This window comes from Camponotus floridanus, unplaced genomic scaffold (assembly GCF_003227725.1).
Source record: "Camponotus floridanus strain SB8 unplaced genomic scaffold, Cflo_v7.5 scaffold152, whole genome shotgun sequence".
In the NCBI taxonomy this organism is placed as follows: Eukaryota; Metazoa; Arthropoda; class Insecta; order Hymenoptera; family Formicidae; genus Camponotus; species Camponotus floridanus.
In genome coordinates this window covers 161,965-180,689 of record NW_020229273.1, presented here as the reverse complement: position 1 = coordinate 180,689, position 18,725 = coordinate 161,965, and the positions used below count along the sequence as shown (strand labels likewise).

The following is an 18,725-nucleotide window of genomic DNA, read 5'->3' as shown; positions in this document are numbered from 1 at the left end:
AATTTCTAATTAGCAAAGATTTTGTTTTTCAACAATTAAGTCGTGAAAAGAAAACACGCAAGTGTTTCCTGAACTGTTATTATGAATTTGCAGTGAAAGGTATGAGTTTTGAAACTTCATTAAAATCTTCCATAATATATTTTCCATAATATATTTTCTATATTTTTAAATTAATTCCAAATTGATAGAAACTTTGTCATGATAAAATCTCGTGTAAATTTTAAAATTTAATTAACAAGCTGCTGGATGACACGCATGATGTTGGTATAATCAATTGAAGGAGCGCATCATCGTGAAATAAGACATCGATGTTTTCAGAACCTTCAAGGAATAAAACCATCGCCAATTATTTTCTTCAAATAATATAATATTATAATTTTATTATAATTTTGTTGTAATATAATATTATATTTATATAATATTAATATATTATATTAAAATAATGTCTGTATTAACAGAGAGCAATAGTATAATTTTACTTACCGTACCGAAGCTTTCAATGGATAAAGCTACGATCTTGCCAGCAGTGATTCTACATGGTAACACGCTTCTATTCATGATTAAGAAAAGGAGTTTTCGACATCTCTTCGAAGTGTAATACCAATTTGACCTGCAACTACAATTCGAAAGATCAATGTCAATTCTGAATAAGAAAAAAGAAATAAGAATTAGGAATAGGTAAGAATTTAGCCTCGCAGTTATTGAGTCTGGAGTTGGTGACAAAAAAAATAGAAATCAAGATTTTAAATTATCGTAAGTATAAAAAAATATAGTAGTAAGAATTATATAATTTTATTGTAATATCTAATAATATTGTATCTAACTGTTGTCTACAAAATTAGTCATATATAAAAATTTGTGCCAACTAAGGATAAAAATTTGTACAAGACTTGTACATAAATATGTATATATATATATATATATATATATATATATATCTTTTTTTTTTTTTTTATATCTATACAGGATAGGCCATTTTAATCTATGCACTGAAATATTTAAATATCTCAAAATTCATAAGTTTAAGACAAAAATATTTCAGACAAAGGTTGTATGGTTTCGAGGGGGCCATAAGAAGGTACCATTGGTTTGACCTTGAAGAGTCACCTAAAGGGCTCGTGAAGATTACCTCTAACTTTTTAAATAGAACTGCGTACATTTTATTATATATTCTTATAGCTTATCTCAAGGGCTTTCCGAAACACTATAATAAAGTATTTCTTCATTGAGTACTTTTTGAGTTATGAGGCTTGGAATCATTTCCTAATTTTACATAAACTATAAAATATCTAGTAAAATATTCATTTTTCGATTATCTTACCTTAATACTTTTATGTACAAAATAATGAGAAAAATCAATTGGTGTAAAGAAAACACATAGTTATTTTTAAGAAAAAATATGTAATTGTTAATTGCAAATTACATATTTTTTCTTCGAAACAACTATGTGTTTTCTTTACACCAATTGATTCCTCTCATTATTTTGTACATAAAAGTATTAAGGTAAGATAATCGAAAATGAATATTTTACAAGATATTTTATGGTTTATGCAAAATTAAGAAATGATTTCAAGCCTCAAAACTCGGAAGGTACTTAATGAAAACTAACTTAATTATAGTGTTTTGGAAAGCTCTCGGGATAAGCTATAAGAATATGTAATAAAAAGTAGGCGGTTCCATTTAAAAAGTTGGAGATGATCTTCAGGTGACTCTTCAATCAATGATATCCTCAAACCAATGATATCCTCTTATGGTCCCCTCGAAACCATACAATTTTGTCTGAAACATTTTTGTCTTAAACTTATGAATTTTGAGATTTTTCAGTGCGTAGATTAAAATGGCCTACCCTTTATAATCAAATGACCGAAAAATAGATATAGAATAATATATTTTTATTGTATTATATATATTAATATTTAGCTTGTGAAATAGATATTTATTATTTACTTTTTGCGCTCCAATTATCATACCTTATTGACTCTTATTTGCCAATTTTTAATTAATATTTTAATTATTTATTATTTAACTTGCACTTTATTACGTGTCACTATTCAAAATGCAGTCAATAACATATGTCACTAGTGACACATGCTATTAATATCGCATAGCATCGCTAGCGTAATCTTCTGAGAGTAGGAACTGTATATTTTCTCTTTCTATGTGTTGCGTACATGTGTGTTGATGAAGATGATAAAGACGTAAGACACTACCGTGTTTCTTGATATATTCTTAGAATAATTTCACACTAAATTGAAAGAGGAAGCATTTCTTACATTGATTGGTAAGGAACGATACTGTAATCTAACAGAAGTTGAGCCGACCAGAACTGCAGGAAGAGGTGAATGAGTTGACCGATATAGATAGCGAGGGGACCTACAATATCCTTCGCGTCGTTCAAATTCAAAATCACCTGAAATATATGTTTTACTACATCCTGTTTCCAAAATCTCTTTCCTTGAAAATCTTGGATCTGCGAATCCTGTCGGATTACTTATTGCAACTATTACTTTTATCAAATATTAATTATTAGCATGTTACAGAAATCTTTTCGTCGGAAGATATTATTGTAAAGTTTACATAAAAATTGATATATATACCTGTATACCAATCATACTGCCACCAATCATGTTCAAACAAACGCTGACCAGGAATATATTCGAGAATGTAGACTCGATCAGCTCCGCGAATCTATGAAAGCACGAAATCAAAATGTACGACGATATATATGATAGCTTCACGTCCAAAAACATTAACGTTAACCCAACTGTATCACATGCAGATGCTTGCGTAAGCATTCCAGAGCTTTGCTGTAATTGCCATCGACTATTTTGTCGGGTTTCAGGTCAAAATTGTTGTCGCTATCCTTGCCGATATATTCCAGCGTGTTTCTGGAAACCGCTCAAATGATAACGCTCCTCCTGGCAAGATCGAAATCAGTCGCAGTCTATTCGGACTAGCTCGAGATTTGAAGACGAAAGACGTATTACGGAAATTCGCACACGAATATACATCTCAATTTTATAATCGTCATTCTTACGGATTTATTCTTACCCGACAATCGCGAACATCCCGCACGCGTGCCAAACTAGAGCAATGTAGAAGGTGTCGACCGCGATTGTGATACTGATATGAGCGAATACGGCTAGATAACAGTGTATCGTCATCGGGTACAGGTATCGGCCGAATTTTTCACCATATTCCACGCGAAACGGTAGCTTCGATTCCGCTGCCAGGGAAGTTATCGTCGCGTCCGACGTATCTTCTATTAGTATCACCAAGAGCGACTTCAATATGAGAAGAACTCCCACAAACTGCATGAAGACTGGATATAAATTAATATGTATGTATGTTATATCACCAGAAATCGAAACAAAGTCTTCCATTTCAAAATTTCTACTCTTCTCAAAGACGTACCTCCGTATGTCATCGTGATATACTGCCCGTAAGCACTGTGTCTTCGTAGAACAGCTCTTTCCATATCGCTACTCAACGAGGACCAATCGTCCTCTATCGTCTCAAGGCAAGTTTTCAACTAGAAATAAAAGCACGCATATTTTCCGCGGCACCGATTATCTTTATAAATTAAGAGCTTAACATTTATCGTGCATCGATCGCATTTCGTACGGAATTCATACGCGCGATTGTCGCATACTTTCTTATTGTTTATCATCAGGCTCCCTAATTTGAAGCTAAATATTATGGTGATCCACATCGACGGGGTACACGAGAATACATCGCGGCACAAGATTCGTCGCGGTGATTAGCAGGTACAACAGCTACGTCATAATTAATATTATAATATTATTTATTAATTATTTATTAATTATATATATTTAATATTATAATATATAATTATAATATATAATTAATATATTATAATATTATATATATATATAATATTATAATATATTAATATATAATATATAATATAATATATAATATATAATATATGATATTATAATAATATTATAATATATAATTATTTATATATTATATATTTATTTATTTTTAGATAATAATATTTATTTATTTTTAGATTATAATTATTTATTTCTAGATGGATAGTGTAATTATAAAATATACGAAAAGAAAATAATGTGTAATTATAATTTTCTTTAGAAATAGATCGATAAACTGCAGATACCTGGGGCATAAGGATGGTGAGGGAGAATGTAAACATCGGCACAAAGAGCAAGCATCTATCGCGAAACGCATGATAAGGCCATATTCCTATCAAACTCATATATACTCTGGGAATTATGTAACAACGATTTTGCCAAACGTCTCTTCGCTCAGTCATCTTCAAGAATAACTAAGAACTATCAATGATTCCTTGTAAACGCCATTTGGCAAGGCGCATTATCAATTTCCTGTGTGTCGTAATACTTGCGAGATCGCGCGTTATACAGTAGTTATGTCATTATAGAATTAATATGCAATTATTTCCCCGCAAAAGTACAACCCTGTCTCACCTTTCTTTCTTGCCATTTCGGCCTTTTGATCTCGGCTTTTCTAGAATTAATTATGTCTCGCTACATTGTTTGCAATCGATATACTGTATTGAACGTATTGCTCGTATTGAATGAATAGAGTTTTCAAATGGCAATTGTGAAGATTCTATTTTTATAGAATTTTTATAGAATTTTAATATTTTTTAGAAAAAAGAATTAACTGTCTCGACGATGGATATGGCAACGATTTTGCCATGCCTGCGAGATTTTTCTTTTTAAGACGCAATAGTGATTTCCGACATAATTTTGTGAGCTGAATTCGAATTTGGTCGCCGAATTTGCGTAGCACGTCGCGTTTTTGAGTAATTTGTAATTAAATGGCTCAAAAATCGTTATTTTCTTATTGCGAGGAAACCAAATTTTTTGAAATATTTCTGCCGATGGCATCGTATAATACTCACTTTCGCCTTTCAAATCCACTTTCGATTATCGCCACACGATTTTTTTTTGCTGAGATATATTGTATAAGTATGACGTTGTAAGAAAATTTACGTTAAAGAAAATTTATATAGACATCAATATGGTAGATCCATGATGTTGAAAGTTGAAAAGACTGACATATGTCAAGTTCGGTTGTCCAAAAAGGTATTGTAAAGAAATATCTAATACAGTTGTTACACATTTTGATAAATTTTTCTAAATTTTATGCCTTTTTATTGTGATTCTATTCGCCATATTGGATGCGCCATTTTTAATTTCAAAAAGTGACAGAAGGTTTAAAAATGTATATTTTTATCCTAATTTTGATTTGTAGTGAAATAAAGAGGTGGCACGGTTGATTTAGAATGGCTTATTAGATCTCTATGGATGACCAGTCTTATGACTTGTATATCTGAGCGAAAAAAAATCGTGCGGCGGTAATCGAAAGTGGATTCGAAAGATGAAGGTGAGTACTATACGATGCCATTGACAGAAATATTTCAAAAAATTTGGTTTACTCACAATAAATTCATGAAATTTGCCAAAATAGCGATTTTTGGGCTATTCAACTACAAATAACTCAAAAACCTGACGTGCTACGCAAATTCGGCGGCCACATTCGGATTCAGCGCACAAAATTATGTCAAAAATCGCTATTGCATTTTTAAAAGAAATTTTGATCCTCTTTTTTGCAGGCCTGTGTTTTCGATTGCGGTAATAGGTAGGAGATTTGTTGGTCTAAAATTTTTTCATCGTACATTTTCGGTATATTTTTGACAATTAAAACTATCTAAATCTATCGCCGCGTTAAATTATTATGATGCATGTAAACGTGACTCTTAAAATTTTCTTAGCAGATTCCTCGCATTCGCGTTGAAATTGTTAATGGAAGGAACGCAGCATCGTGAAGTATGACATCGACGTTTTCAGAACCTTTCGAGAAACGAAAAAATCCACTATCATCGATCTTAAATATATTACAATTGCAGAGTAAGAATTAATAAAACAATAATATTTTTACTTACTACGCCGAAACTTTCGATGGATAAAATGACCACTCTGCCAGCAGTAATTCTGCACGGTAATATTGTTCTGTTCATGATCAAAAGTAGAAGTTTTCTACATCTCTCCGAGGTATAATACCAATTCGCCTTGCAACTGTAACAAAAGACACGATTAATATGCAGATAAAAATTGAAAATATTCGTTCGTACATTTGTTACACTTATAATCGAACGATAGCATTTCAGAAGATGACACAAATGCTTTTGATTCAGTTAAAAAAAAATGATTTCTTACATTGACTCATACGGAAGAACACTGTAATCAAGTAAAAATTGAGCCTGCCAAAATTGTAGGAACATATGAGTGAGTTGAGCGACGTAAATAGCGAGAGGTGCTATTATATCTTTTGCGTCATTTAAATTTATCAATACCTGGGAAAAGCAAATTTTATTTTTAAATAATTTTAAAATAATTTTAAAACAATTTTAAAATAATTTTAAAATAATTTTAAAATAATTTTAAAATAATTGTATCGTTAATTCTATTAAAAGAGTTGTACGTCAATAATTTCAAGGCTAAGTATTTGCGCTAAATTAAAAAAAATTCTTTTTGTTTTTGCAGAGACAATCTTTATCGTAGAAAATTTGATTTTTAATATAATTAATGATAAAATTATTTTAAAATAATTTTAAAATAATTTTATCATTAATTATATTAAAAGAGTTGTACGTTAATAATTTCAAGGCTAAGTGTTTGCGCTAAATTAAAAAAAATTCTTTTTGCTTTCGCAGAGACAGTCTTCGTAGAGAATTTAATGCACACCTGTATACCGCATATGCTGCCACCAATCATATTTAGGCTAATACTGATCAGAAGTATATCCGCGAACGTAGACTCGATTAATTCCGCGAATCTGCTAAATCGCAAAGCTTAATGTGATCAAAAGAAATATGAAAAATAATTACATATTGCATACAGTTTCGTTTATGGAACATCATAATACGCACTCTATCACGTGCAGATGCTTGCGTAAACAATCCAGAACCTTATAGTAATTAACATCATTAATCTTGTCGGGCTTTGAATCGAAACTGTTATTGCTATCTTTGCCAATACGTTCCAACGAATGTCTGGAAATCGCTAAAATAATAACACTCTTGGAACATTTTTTCAGATCTCGGATAATTTTATAAAAATCTAATTTTATAATTTATAATATAAATAATTTTAGAAAAATATAATTTTATAAAAATTTTATAAAATCGTCAATGTCAGAAAAAGAATCAGAAAGATCGAAACTCAATCTTGAAAAATAAAAATATGCTTTCAACATTAGTCACACTTTTGGGAAAATTATTTTAAATCTCGTGAAATGTCATTCTCGAATATGATTATCTTACCCGACAACCGAAAACATCCCGCAGGCATGTTGGATCAGGATAAAGTAGAAGGTATCAGTCGCGACTGTGGCGGTCACATGAGAGAAAACAGTTAGATAATTATGGGTCAGTATCAGATAGAAATATTGATCTATCTTGTGGCCGTATTCTACGCGAAATGGTAATTTTGTTACAGCCAGTTTGGTCGAATTTGAGGTATCATCTATCATTATCAACACAACCGACTTGAGTATATAGAGGAACCCTGTCAGCTGCATAAAGACTAGAAATATATGCATTACAGAAGGAATCGCTTTAAAAAATCGATCAAATTATGGGAAAAAATTTCTTTTCTATCTCTCGTCGAAAATTTCCCGTCAAAATTTACGTCTTTTTACAACATACTTGCGTAAAATATCGTCAGATATCGGCCATATGCAGTCTGTCGTTGCAGAATAGCCTTCTCGTTATCCGTATTTAATGACAACCAATCGTTCTCTATCGTTTTAAGGCAGCTTTTTATCTATAAATATAAAACAAGAATATTTTGAACGATTTCACTATTATTTATTTTTATTAAATAGTAATTGTATAATAAATTTGATTACAAATTATATAATAATTAAATTAATATTATTTAATAAATTTGATTACAAATTATATAATAAATTGAATTATAATTATATCAATATTATAGAATAAATTTGATTACAAATTGTATAATAATTTACAAATTATATAATAATTAAATTATAATTTGATTACAAATTATATAATAAATTTGATTCCAAATTATATAATAAATTATATAATAAATTTGATTATACAAATTAATCTCACTAATGAAATTGTAAATTATCGATACTTACTTTCTTACTATTTGCCATAAAGCTTGCTAATTTAAAACTAAATATTATCGTGATCAACATTGTTGGAATACATTCGAAGAGATCATCGAGATCCGTCAATGCCATGTGCACATATAATAACTGTATTATAAAATATTAAGATATCAAAATGTTACAAGATATTAATGTAATAATTTCTTGCATATGTTTAAAAATTGAGTTTTGAAATATTGGCGTAAAAAAAAATATATATATATATATATATATATATATATAAAACAAATAAAAAAATACATTATATATATGTATATTGTAAAAATTGCTGATAAGAAAACATTTTAAATGCTTTCTAACACTGCAAATTTGTACATAAAAATATATAAAAATATATATAACACACATATCAATTTTTATACACAAGCAAAAACTATGTCTTGAAATTTAATAAAATATTATCTAATTAATATATGTTCAATCATGCCTGAGGTATGAAAATAACAAAACAAATCGTAAATATCGGCACAAAATGTAGATATCTATTGCGAATCGAATGATATGGCCATAATCCTGCTAAAGTCATGTAGAATCTAGGAATCGCGTAATATCGACTTTGCCAAATATCCCTTTCCTCGATCATGTTCAGAAGTATTAAGAGCGCAAATTATCAAACGATATCTTGTGAATGTTGTCTATTAAGCGACGCATAGGGACATTATTAACAATTCCTTGTGCACGGCTGTAATTACGTCATCGTAGCATAGCGCGTAATTATTTGCACACACTACAACCTTCCTTATCGCTGCTTTTCACCGTAAAACTTTATTAGATAGATAATTGACTCTTTCACAGTAATAGCATATTCTATTGCTTGAATGATTTGCGAATTCATTTGTACGATATGTGCAAAGACAATATCTACTTCGTGCTCGAAGCAATATTGTGAACACAAGAAATAACACACAGTAAAAAATTGTGTGTTAAATTTAACATATTTCACGTGTCCCAATTTATCCACTCTAATTTTAATGTTAATTTAACAGAAGGCAAGTGTGTAAATAAATAACACAAGTAATATGTTTAAAAATTAACACAAAAGTGTAACACTTAAACTTTATCTGGAAATAAAGTTTATGTTAAATTAACATATTTATAATGTTAAATTTAATTAAAAGAAAATGTTATTTTTACATTCTTATGATCAATAACAGACGAAATATGTCGATTTAATGTATGGAAACTGTTATAGAGAGAAAAATAACACAACTTATCTGTTCATTTTAACATATTTTAATAAATAATATAACATATTTTATCAAAAACTTGTGCATTTACATATTAATTGTGTTGTTTTTAACTCTTAGAAACGGTGAATATGAATTCAACGCAGAAATGTCAAAATAACGCAATGATAATATGTTACATTAACATAAGAGTATGTCAAAAATTTAACACAAACATTTTTACACGAGAAAAGTTTAACAGAAATACAAAATGTTTTTTACCGTGCATATATGTTACATTGGAAATGGATCATTAATATAACATTATGATTGAATTCGATTGGATAAAAAAATACATTTGTTTTTTTCGATGAGATTTATGTGTAATGCTATTATATTGTATAGAAGTTTAAAATTTAGTGAAAATTTAAAAATGAATGCTTCATTTTAGAAATTGAAAACACTCATGGAAGTTATAAATTATAATAGAAATGAGCAAATATGAATGAATGAAAACAAAATACAGATTTTTTTTTAAATTTGATTATGTTACATTTTTATTGATTAATCATTGGACATTTTAATTAACTGACAGAAAATAGCGACAATTAATAATTTTTGTTATAAATATAAAATATTCCTATCGAAAAGGATATCCTATTTTATTATGAGAAGAAAAATAGATTTATTAATTTTAACTGCAATATTTCAATTATTTATTTATTATTTATTTATTTCACTGTTTCAAATATTTTCAAGATAAAATATACACACACACACACACATATATATATATATATATATATATATATATATATATATATATATACAGGGTGTTCTATTTTAACATCCATTTTACCATCGAAATATCTCGTAAAGTCTAAAAGATGTTTCCAACAAAAGTTGTATGGTTTCGAGGGGAACATAAGATGGTACCATTAATTTGACCTCGAAGAGTCACCTGAAGATCACGTGAAAGTCGCCTTCAACTTTTTAAATGGAACATCCTATATACTTTTGCATATTCTTGTAGCTCATCTCGAGAGCTTTCTAAAACATTATAATTAAGTTAGTTTTCATTAAAAACTTTTCGAGTTATGAGACTTGAAATCATTTCTTAAGTTTACATAAACCGTAAAATATCTTGTAAAATATTCATATTTCGATTATTTTACCTTAACACTTTTATATAGAAAATAATGAGAGGAATCAATTAGTAAAGAAAACACAATTGTTTTGAAAAAAAATGTAATTGTTAATTGCAAATTACATTTTTTTCAAATCAAGAAGACAATTTGCCTTTCAAATCCAGAAAGTGCTAGAAATAAAATACGTGAAATGTACGTGCTAGTAATAAATAACGTGAAATTTGTTCAGTAAAGATAGCAATGATGATCATATTGAATGTTTAAGACAAGAACTCGCAAAATGGAAATGTATAGAGAAAGATAGGGATGTATGTGGGAGAAGGTCGTGTTTTTACGCCCATTTGCATATTAAAAATTCTGAAATCATAATCAATTATTTAGAAAAAAAATTTACTTAGTTTAGCTAATTATGAAGCTATTAATAATCTACTTAATAAGTACAATCTATCTTATGATCAATTGAGAGAACGAGTTGAAACCTTATTGGTTAATATTTTTTTTCTATTCTTGCTGAAAGAACTGAGCATATGCTTGAAGATTTTTTTATTGTTTTTAATTATATTTTAAATAATTATATATTGGTTTCTTTTTTGATATTACTTAGAGACTTTTTCGATATTTCTAAAGAAAAGGCTGAAATAACGTGATACATCAGCTATTTGTTCAGTAAAGATAGCAATGATGATCATATTGAATGTTTAAAACAAGAACTCGCAAAGTGGGAATGTATAGAGAAAGATAGAGATGTATGTGGGAGGAGATCGGACGTGTCTTTACGCTCATTTGGGGGATGCTCAATTAGCGACAGAATCCATCCGTGGCAACGGCATCGACGCATATCTTGTGGAGAGAGCATTCACACATTTTTTCAATAAATAATTGCTAGAAAACAATATTCGCAGACTAGAAAAATATGTGAGACGCAAGTGGCCGGATCGGGAATCGAATCCGAGTCTTTCGCTTTCCGGGCAACTGCTCTAGACCACTGAGCTATCCAGACCTCACACCTAATGCTGTTTTTTAACACAGTGATATGCGACTCCAGAGCGATGTTGGTATCTCGCTCGATGGATGCAATGCCGATTGCCAGGAGGATCTTTGAAAAGGTCGCTCGCTAATCAAATAAGTGCTGGTAGAGGCATTCGCCTTCAAGCCATACAACTTTTGTTTGAAACATTTTTTTCTAAGTACAATAATATCGAGATATTTGACCGACAAAAATAAAATGAGACACCCTGTATATTTAGATTATTTATACATAATAGATGTTTTTAAAATGAAAAAGATTCATTAAAATAAAGATATATAAAGATGAAAAAAATATTTTGTATGTTTTATTGTCTAATAATTGATCTTGAAAGTTCCACTAGAAAAATTCAATTTTAAATTCATAATATATTTTATATATAATACATAATATATTTTATAAAAATTTAATTTTAAATTAACAATATATACTATAATGTTATAATATATACTATAATGTTATAATATTATAATATATTATATATAAGTAATATTTTATAAAATTAACATTAATTTAATTAATATTAGCTTACATTTCTTTTTCTCCTTCTTTTAACGGGAAAAAGAAATTAAATATTTCCATAATTTTATTTTTAATTATTTAAATATTTAATCACTCTAGAGACAATTGTCACATTATATGTGAATAAAAAATGTGATTATTAGAATACATTTTATATAGAAATGGATTTTTTAAATATTTATGATTTTGATATAACGTGCCTATCAACATGCATATCAAACGAATTAAACTGATAAGACGCGTATATTGTACAAGTTAGTGGCTTGAGAAAACTATTATATAATACCGCTGGAAAATTAGACACGAATAATCGCAATCAAATTCTTATCATTGTGTTTCGAATCGTACATTTAAATTTATATTATGTTTATATTTATACAAATTTGGTTACCTATATCCTTTTGTTTTCGGAAAGTGTGGACGATTTTACTTCACAATTTTAGCATTTTCTCGATAAGTATATCTATCGATAAATTTATCTATATATTAAAGATTTCATTGCAAGCTTACATTTATAATAAACAATATTAATTAAATAAAATATTTATTAATTTATTCAATATTTATGTTAACGTATTTAGATTGATATATTTAACATATATGTATATACAATTATTATCTTATGGTGTTTTATGATTCTTACATAAGCATTGATAAAAATAATTGAAAATTTTACAATATAGGTAAATAAATGAAGAAAAAAACAATATAAAATCATGTAAATTTTACATACATTTTATATATATATATATATATTTTTTTTTCTTATAATTGAAATTATTATCTAATTAAAATTTGAATTTTTTTATATTATTTCTTTATATTATATATTGTATTTTTGTATTATATATTGTATATATTTTTGTTTTATCTTATTAAATATATAAATATGAAGTAAGAAGATTATATCACAGCGGTTGCAAACTGAACAACTTGTACATTGCATGGGGGAAGACAATTATTTGCTATACTTCTGATATATTTTTTTTCCTCGTTTCTTCAAAATATGACAGCACGAAACTTGGTCTTTTTCCCTTTATCGAAATCTTCAATTAAACTGTCGCATTGAGAACTTGTCAATCATTTGGACTTTCGGATCGATAAGACGACCGTTACGTTAAAGAAATAGGTACCTGATGAATGGTATAACTGACAACGTGACATTATGATAAATATCCATCTCGTATTTTTACTATGCATCTTTAGTACTACAATACATCCTGCATAAAATATTCGCTCGTTGTTTCATTTACCGATCGTCCATCGCGACGGATAGATGCACCATGCAATCGGATATACTGCGTTACTATCATGTTAACAAGATTTTTATGTCGCAAATCGGCGTTTGGCCTTATCAAAATAGGGCCATAAGGATATTAATACCAACCGTGCTAACGTTCATCGACATCAGCTATGTTGCAGCAGAGGTAATTAATCGATTTCACTGTTCGTGATATGTATGTCTTTTTCATATATCTTTTTCATGATAGATTTGTTTTGAATTTATGCTTGTAAAAATATTATCGATATAAGAGTAGATTAATCATATCGAGACTTTCCCTAGTTTATGAATTGTTTCAGCTAATTTTTAAAAAATATTAATTATCAATCATCGGAAAAAAATATTGCAATTTTATTACATTACTATTATAATATATATAATTATATTACTATAATAACTATACAGGGCGTCCCATTTTAATGTCCCACTTTAAATAACTTTCTTATTTTTAATTTTAGAAAAAGATGTTTTAGACAAAAGTTATATGGTTTCAAGGGGGACATAAGGTGGTGTCATTAGTTTGACTTTGAAGAGTCACATGAAGGTCATTTTGAATTTTTTAAATGGAACACTCTATATATTTTTGCATATTCTTGTAGCTTATCTCGAGAGCTTTCCAAAATACTATAATTAATCATTTTTCATTAAGTACTTTTTGAGTTATGAGGCTTGAAATAATTTCTTAATTTTACATAAACCATAAAATAGTAGTAAAATATTCATTTTTCGATTATCTTACCTTAATACTTTTATGTACAAAATAATGAGAGAAATCAATTGGTGTAAAGAAAACATACAGTTATTTTTAAGAAAAAATATGGAATTGTTAATTGCAAATTCCATATTTTTTCTTAAAAACAACTGTATGTTTTCTTTACACCAATTAATTTCTCTCATTATTTTGTACATAAAAGTATTAAGGTAAGATAAAATGAATATTTTACAAGATATTTTACGATTTTTATGTAAAATTATTGCAAGCCTCATAACTCGAAAAGTATTCAATGAAAAAATACTTTATTATAGTGTTTTGGAAAGCTATTGAGGCAAGCTACAAGAATATGTAAAAGTATATAGGGTATCCCGTTTAAAAAGTTAGAGGTGAGCTTCACGTATCTTTCAGGTGACTTTTCAAGGTCAAATTAATGGCACCATCTTATGTCCCCCTTCAAGCCATACAACTTTTGTCTGAAATATCTTTTTCTAAAATTAAAAATGAGAAAATTATTTGGGGTGGGACATTAAAATGAGACACCCTGTATATAATTATCATATAATCATTTCTGTAGAAGAGATATTTGAATTCTTACGTCTCATTTTTCCAGATGATACGAATGTTTGACACTTGGGGTGATGTCGATATTGCAGTTGAATGTATAATTTCGACTATAATTGTATTTGCCTGTTTCACAAAGCTATTCAATCTCAGTTTTAGAATTAATGAGGTACACGTGCACACATGTATCATTACATCATATATAAATTTTTCTTTATTTTCCTATATAAATCATCTAGATGCGGTACCTATTTTCTCTAATCGAATATCATTGGCAAGTGTTTAACAATTCTACGGACGTCGAGATCTTACAGAATTACGTTGTATTCGGTAGAAAAGTGGTAATATTTTACTCAAGTAAGAAGGCAGTCTCCCTTAGCAATTTTATTCGATTATATTAAAAATCATAAATTTATTTATGCAAATCTTATTTATGCAAACAGCCGCCATTGTAAATATTACATAAGTCGAATGCCAGTGCCAATCGTTGTTCACAGTTTACGTTTATGTGTCGATGATATTGTATCTGCTAATGCCAATGTCGCCGCAGATTCTGGACATTATGATGCCTCTCAATGAGAGTCGTCCGCGAAAGTTTCTGTTCGAAGTCGAGTATCGCATAGATCGAGAGAAGTATTATTATCTCATCTTGTTCCATTCGTATGTGGCGGTTATAGGGGTCATGTCGATTGTGGTGTGCGCAGACACTACTTACATAGCGTACGTGCAACATGGCTGCAGTTTATTTGCAGCCATCGGGTAAATACGATTTTAATATTTACTATGGTGTATGCAATAAAATAATATTATTATAATAATATTGAAATTATACGTAACATGATAATTTTCATATTATAATAATTTTAATATTATAATATTAAATATAATATTAAAAATTTTAATATTAATATAAATAATAAATATTAATTTTAATATTATAATATTAAAATTATAATAATATTAAATTGTAATAATATTATTCGTATTATAATAATATTATTCTTATTATTATTCTTATTATTATAATATTAATATTATAATAATATTAAAGTTACTAATATTTATAATATTATATTATATTATTATATTATAATATCATATTATTATTAATATTATATTATTAATATTATATATTATTAATATTATATTATTAATATTAAAATACGCAAGCTGATAATTTTTTTCATATTTAGAATTCTATGTTTATATAAATAATATTGTTAGGGTAAAATACTAAAAAATACTTTGATAGAGAAATTTTTGAAAGTTTAATACCTACTATATTGTTAGAGAATTTTTTTTTGTATAATCGTAATATAATTCTCGAAAAACCCTGAATCTTTGTTGAAATTTAATATTTGTTTCAGATATCGATTAGAACACATAGTTTCGAGAGAATATGAACTCAGTCAGATGAACTATTTTACGGATAATGAAGAAAGAAAATGTCGAGACATGGAAGTCGACGATATTTATGTTAACCAGCAGACAGTTTATCGCGAATTAGTCATATGTTTGCGAAAACATCAACTGGCAATACAGTTTGTACTGCTTTTTTAATTATTGCAATATATGTCATTGCATTCGCTCACATAAGAAGCTAGAATTTACAGGGTATATCTGAAATCCCCCTTCGACCTAAAATTCAAAAATGTGTGAAATTGACCAAACACTCGCAACGTAAATTTATTTATCTCTCAAAAGAGAATGATAGATAAAACCTTTTTTTTCTTAGATACAGCCAATTTTTAATTTTTTCCCCAAACTTTAGAGGCCTCTAGCTCGGAGGGGGATTCATTTGCGGATGTTCATAGGAAAAAAAAGTCTTATTTTGACCTCTAGAATACGCTCCTAAAGTTTAGTGCATCATTCCAGATATACCCTGTATTAATTTACCTAGAAGTTGATTCGCAAGAAACTATTGAATATATTTCTAAATTATATCTTCATCAGATATGCCCGCTTATTGGAATCTTCGTTCATGTTATCGACAGGTATCCAATTGTCATGCAATATGCTCGCCTTAAGTCTTATAGGAATTCAAGCAAGTATATAATTGTTTTATATAAAGAAGAAGAGATGAAAGATTTATTTTTTATCAGAGTATGCTGTATTTTTTTATAGTAATTATGTTTATTTAGGTAATAAGTAATCTTGATAGTACCGAGGATTTAATTAGATACCTCTCCTTGTGCGCAGGAGCATTTTTCCATCTTTTGTGGATGTCTTTGCCGGGGCAAAGATTGATGGATCACAGCATGAAAATATTTGATAAAGCGTAAAAATAATAGAATAAGATATTTGATAGATAGAAAATTTAAGAAAAATATCATTAGGAAACTATATATGTTGTGTGAATAGACTAGAAATATTTAATATATATAAAATATAGTATTTACAACAGTTATTAGATATTTTATGATTTTGTATTTTTTTATTTTTTGATAACTAAATTTTTAATTGTATATAGTAGCCCTTGCATTTTCTGGCCTTTCAAACTTTGTATCTTAAAATATTGCACTTTTAAGATATTTCTTATTAGAAAAACTATATGTTAACATACAATATATATTTATATATTTTACTTAATGTGACAAAACTATCGGATATCTTTTTAATAGTAAATCACTGATCATTTTGAAGGCGATTTTTTCTTAAAATATCTAAACATCAATAATTTCCGAGTTATATAAGCGATTTTAAAAAAAAAATTTGTCATAACTTGTGACATTAACAAAGTTACATTATTCAATTAGTTTCAGGAAAAGTTTACTTTAATAAAAATTTTTAAAATTTGAAACTTAATTAACAAAGATGGAAAAGTTTCTTCAAAAAATGATCTCTTTTTATTAATAAAAAATCTAGATTGGCTGGAAAGCTATTATAAAGACATTCGATAATTATAGGACACACTATATATTATTAATATACATATATACAGTACCAGCCAAAAATATAACATCTTTATGTTTTTTGAGGATAATTAATTTAAAAAAGTGCACATATTAATTAATTTTTTTAAGTTGTTTATTATTTAGTTTCCTTAAGTTTTCTTATTATTGAGTGAAAAGTCTATTGTTTAGTAACCTATATATTTACTATTAAAATATATGTGACTATAAAAACATTGCATTGTGAATTAAGTTACCCTCAAAAAACATAAAGGTGACATATGGTTGGTACTGTATAATATTAATATGTAGAGAATTCAATAGCTCTAACTCAATCAAAAAAAATCTCTCAGTTGTAGATCACATTGGTATACATTTTCTGCAGAAAGCAAAAGACTGTTCCGAATATTGCTCTACAGAAGTAACGTGGCGTGCACGTTAACTGCCGGTAAGATATACGTAATGTCAATGGAGAATTATAGCATGGTAAGACCTATGTATGTGTGTGTGTGAGTTACAAACTATATATTTATAATTTTCGTTCTTATAGCATGTCGCACTAAAATACTGATGTTTCCCTTTTAAGGTAGTACAGACTGCTATGTCTTACTTCATGACATTCTCCTCTCTAAAATAACACTACGCTAGCCATACATTTAGTCTAACAAAATATCTTTTGTAGCATGATATAAATAAATGGAAATAAATTTTTAAATATTCTTTTTAAAATTTTGTATAAAAAGGTTTTATAATTTTATGTACTGTAATTTTACTTATCGGAGTTTTACTATCTTTTTAATGAATTAACGTGATGTATAAAATGTGTTTTGCAAAAATATATCATATATTTTTTAATTCTCGCATTTTCATGGAAGATGACGTACATTATTAAAAATCGAGTAATCGATAAAAATTATAAAGAGTGCCCCAAGGATTCTTAAAGTAAATTCCATTAGAAATTAACTGTAAAAGGTAATCTTATTAATTTCTTAAATCGACAAAGTTTGAGAAACGTTTCTTCGAAAAATCATTCTTTTTCAATTATTTATAACCTAAATTAACGCATCAATATTTTCGCTAAGGAAAAATGATCCCCAGATTTAAAAGAATTTTTTTTTCTTTCTCTTTATTTTAATTTAGTCACCAGCTCTCTATTTTATATTGTATCTTTATTATTTATTTATTGAGAGCTTTTT

General features: G+C 28.0%; 3 protein-coding genes across 5 annotated transcripts; 1 reads left to right on the top strand and 2 right to left on the bottom strand.

Moving 5' to 3' along the window:
• Positions 1-216: 216 nt before the first annotated feature.
• LOC109609736 (odorant receptor 13a-like) lies at positions 217-3,478 on the bottom strand. Its single transcript, XM_025406753.1, has 7 exons — positions 3,415-3,478; positions 3,052-3,322; positions 2,766-2,888; positions 2,598-2,688; positions 2,274-2,410; positions 484-616; positions 217-321 (listed from the first exon to the last, which is right to left on the bottom strand). The coding sequence occupies exons 1-7, from the start codon at positions 3,476-3,478 to the stop codon at positions 271-273; spliced, it is 870 nt and encodes a 289-aa protein (XP_025262538.1). The 3' UTR covers positions 217-270.
• Positions 3,479-5,758: 2,280 nt separating this feature from the next.
• On the bottom strand, positions 5,759-8,298 carry LOC105254278 (odorant receptor 13a-like). 2 transcript variants are annotated; one of them, XM_025406745.1, is made up of 8 exons: positions 8,185-8,298; positions 7,721-7,838; positions 7,337-7,598; positions 6,944-7,066; positions 6,759-6,849; positions 6,231-6,367; positions 5,957-6,089; positions 5,759-5,864 (listed from the first exon to the last, which is right to left on the bottom strand). In XM_025406745.1, the coding sequence occupies exons 1-8, from the start codon at positions 8,287-8,289 to the stop codon at positions 5,814-5,816; spliced, it is 1,020 nt and encodes a 339-aa protein (XP_025262530.1). In that variant the 5' UTR covers positions 8,290-8,298; the 3' UTR covers positions 5,759-5,813. The 2 variants fall into 2 exon arrangements, with proteins under 2 accessions (XP_025262530.1, XP_025262531.1); XM_025406746.1 differs by having other exon boundaries at positions 7,337-7,400.
• Positions 8,299-13,322: 5,024 nt separating this feature from the next.
• Positions 13,323-18,217, top strand: LOC109610211. 2 transcript variants are annotated; one of them, XM_025406744.1, is made up of 9 exons: positions 13,323-13,507; positions 14,688-14,807; positions 14,878-14,995; positions 15,136-15,397; positions 16,006-16,179; positions 16,592-16,682; positions 16,780-16,916; positions 17,883-17,977; positions 18,116-18,217. In XM_025406744.1, the coding sequence occupies exons 1-9, from the start codon at positions 13,364-13,366 to the stop codon at positions 18,175-18,177; spliced, it is 1,203 nt and encodes a 400-aa protein (XP_025262529.1). In that variant the 5' UTR covers positions 13,323-13,363; the 3' UTR covers positions 18,178-18,217. The 2 variants fall into 2 exon arrangements, with proteins under 2 accessions (XP_025262529.1, XP_019884004.1); XM_020028445.2 differs by having other exon boundaries at positions 17,883-18,015; positions 18,116-18,178.
• The last annotated feature ends 508 nt before the right edge of the window (positions 18,218-18,725 follow it).

Excerpts from the sequence above, each read along its gene's own strand:
- LOC109610211 (XM_020028445.2), top strand. The coding sequence starts at position 13,364 with ATGCAATCGGATATACTGCGTTACTATCATGTTAACAAGATTTTTATG. Across the intron at positions 16,917-17,882 it reads ATGAAAATATTTGATAAAGC|TTGTAGATCACATTGGTATA; the intron begins GTAAAAATAATA and ends AAAATCTCTCAG. Across the intron at positions 18,016-18,115 it reads CAATGGAGAATTATAGCATG|GTAGTACAGACTGCTATGTC; the intron begins GTAAGACCTATG and ends TTCCCTTTTAAG.
- LOC105254278 (XM_025406745.1), bottom strand. The coding sequence starts at position 8,289 with ATGGCATTGACGGATCTCGATGATCTCTTCGAATGTATTCCAACAATG. Across the intron at positions 6,368-6,758 it reads GCAGCATATGCGGTATACAG|GTATTGATAAATTTAAATGA; the intron begins GTGTGCATTAAA and ends TGCTTTTCCCAG. Across the intron at positions 6,090-6,230 it reads GTTCTTCCGTATGAGTCAAT|TTGCAAGGCGAATTGGTATT; the intron begins GTAAGAAATCAT and ends CTTTTGTTACAG.
- LOC109609736 (XM_025406753.1), bottom strand. The coding sequence starts at position 3,478 with ATGGAAAGAGCTGTTCTACGAAGACACAGTGCTTACGGGCAGTATATC. Across the intron at positions 3,323-3,414 it reads TATCACGATGACATACGGAG|TCTTCATGCAGTTTGTGGGA; the intron begins GTACGTCTTTGA and ends ATTTATATCCAG. Across the intron at positions 2,689-2,765 it reads AAGCATCTGCATGTGATACA|ATTCGCGGAGCTGATCGAGT; the intron begins GTTGGGTTAACG and ends GTGCTTTCATAG.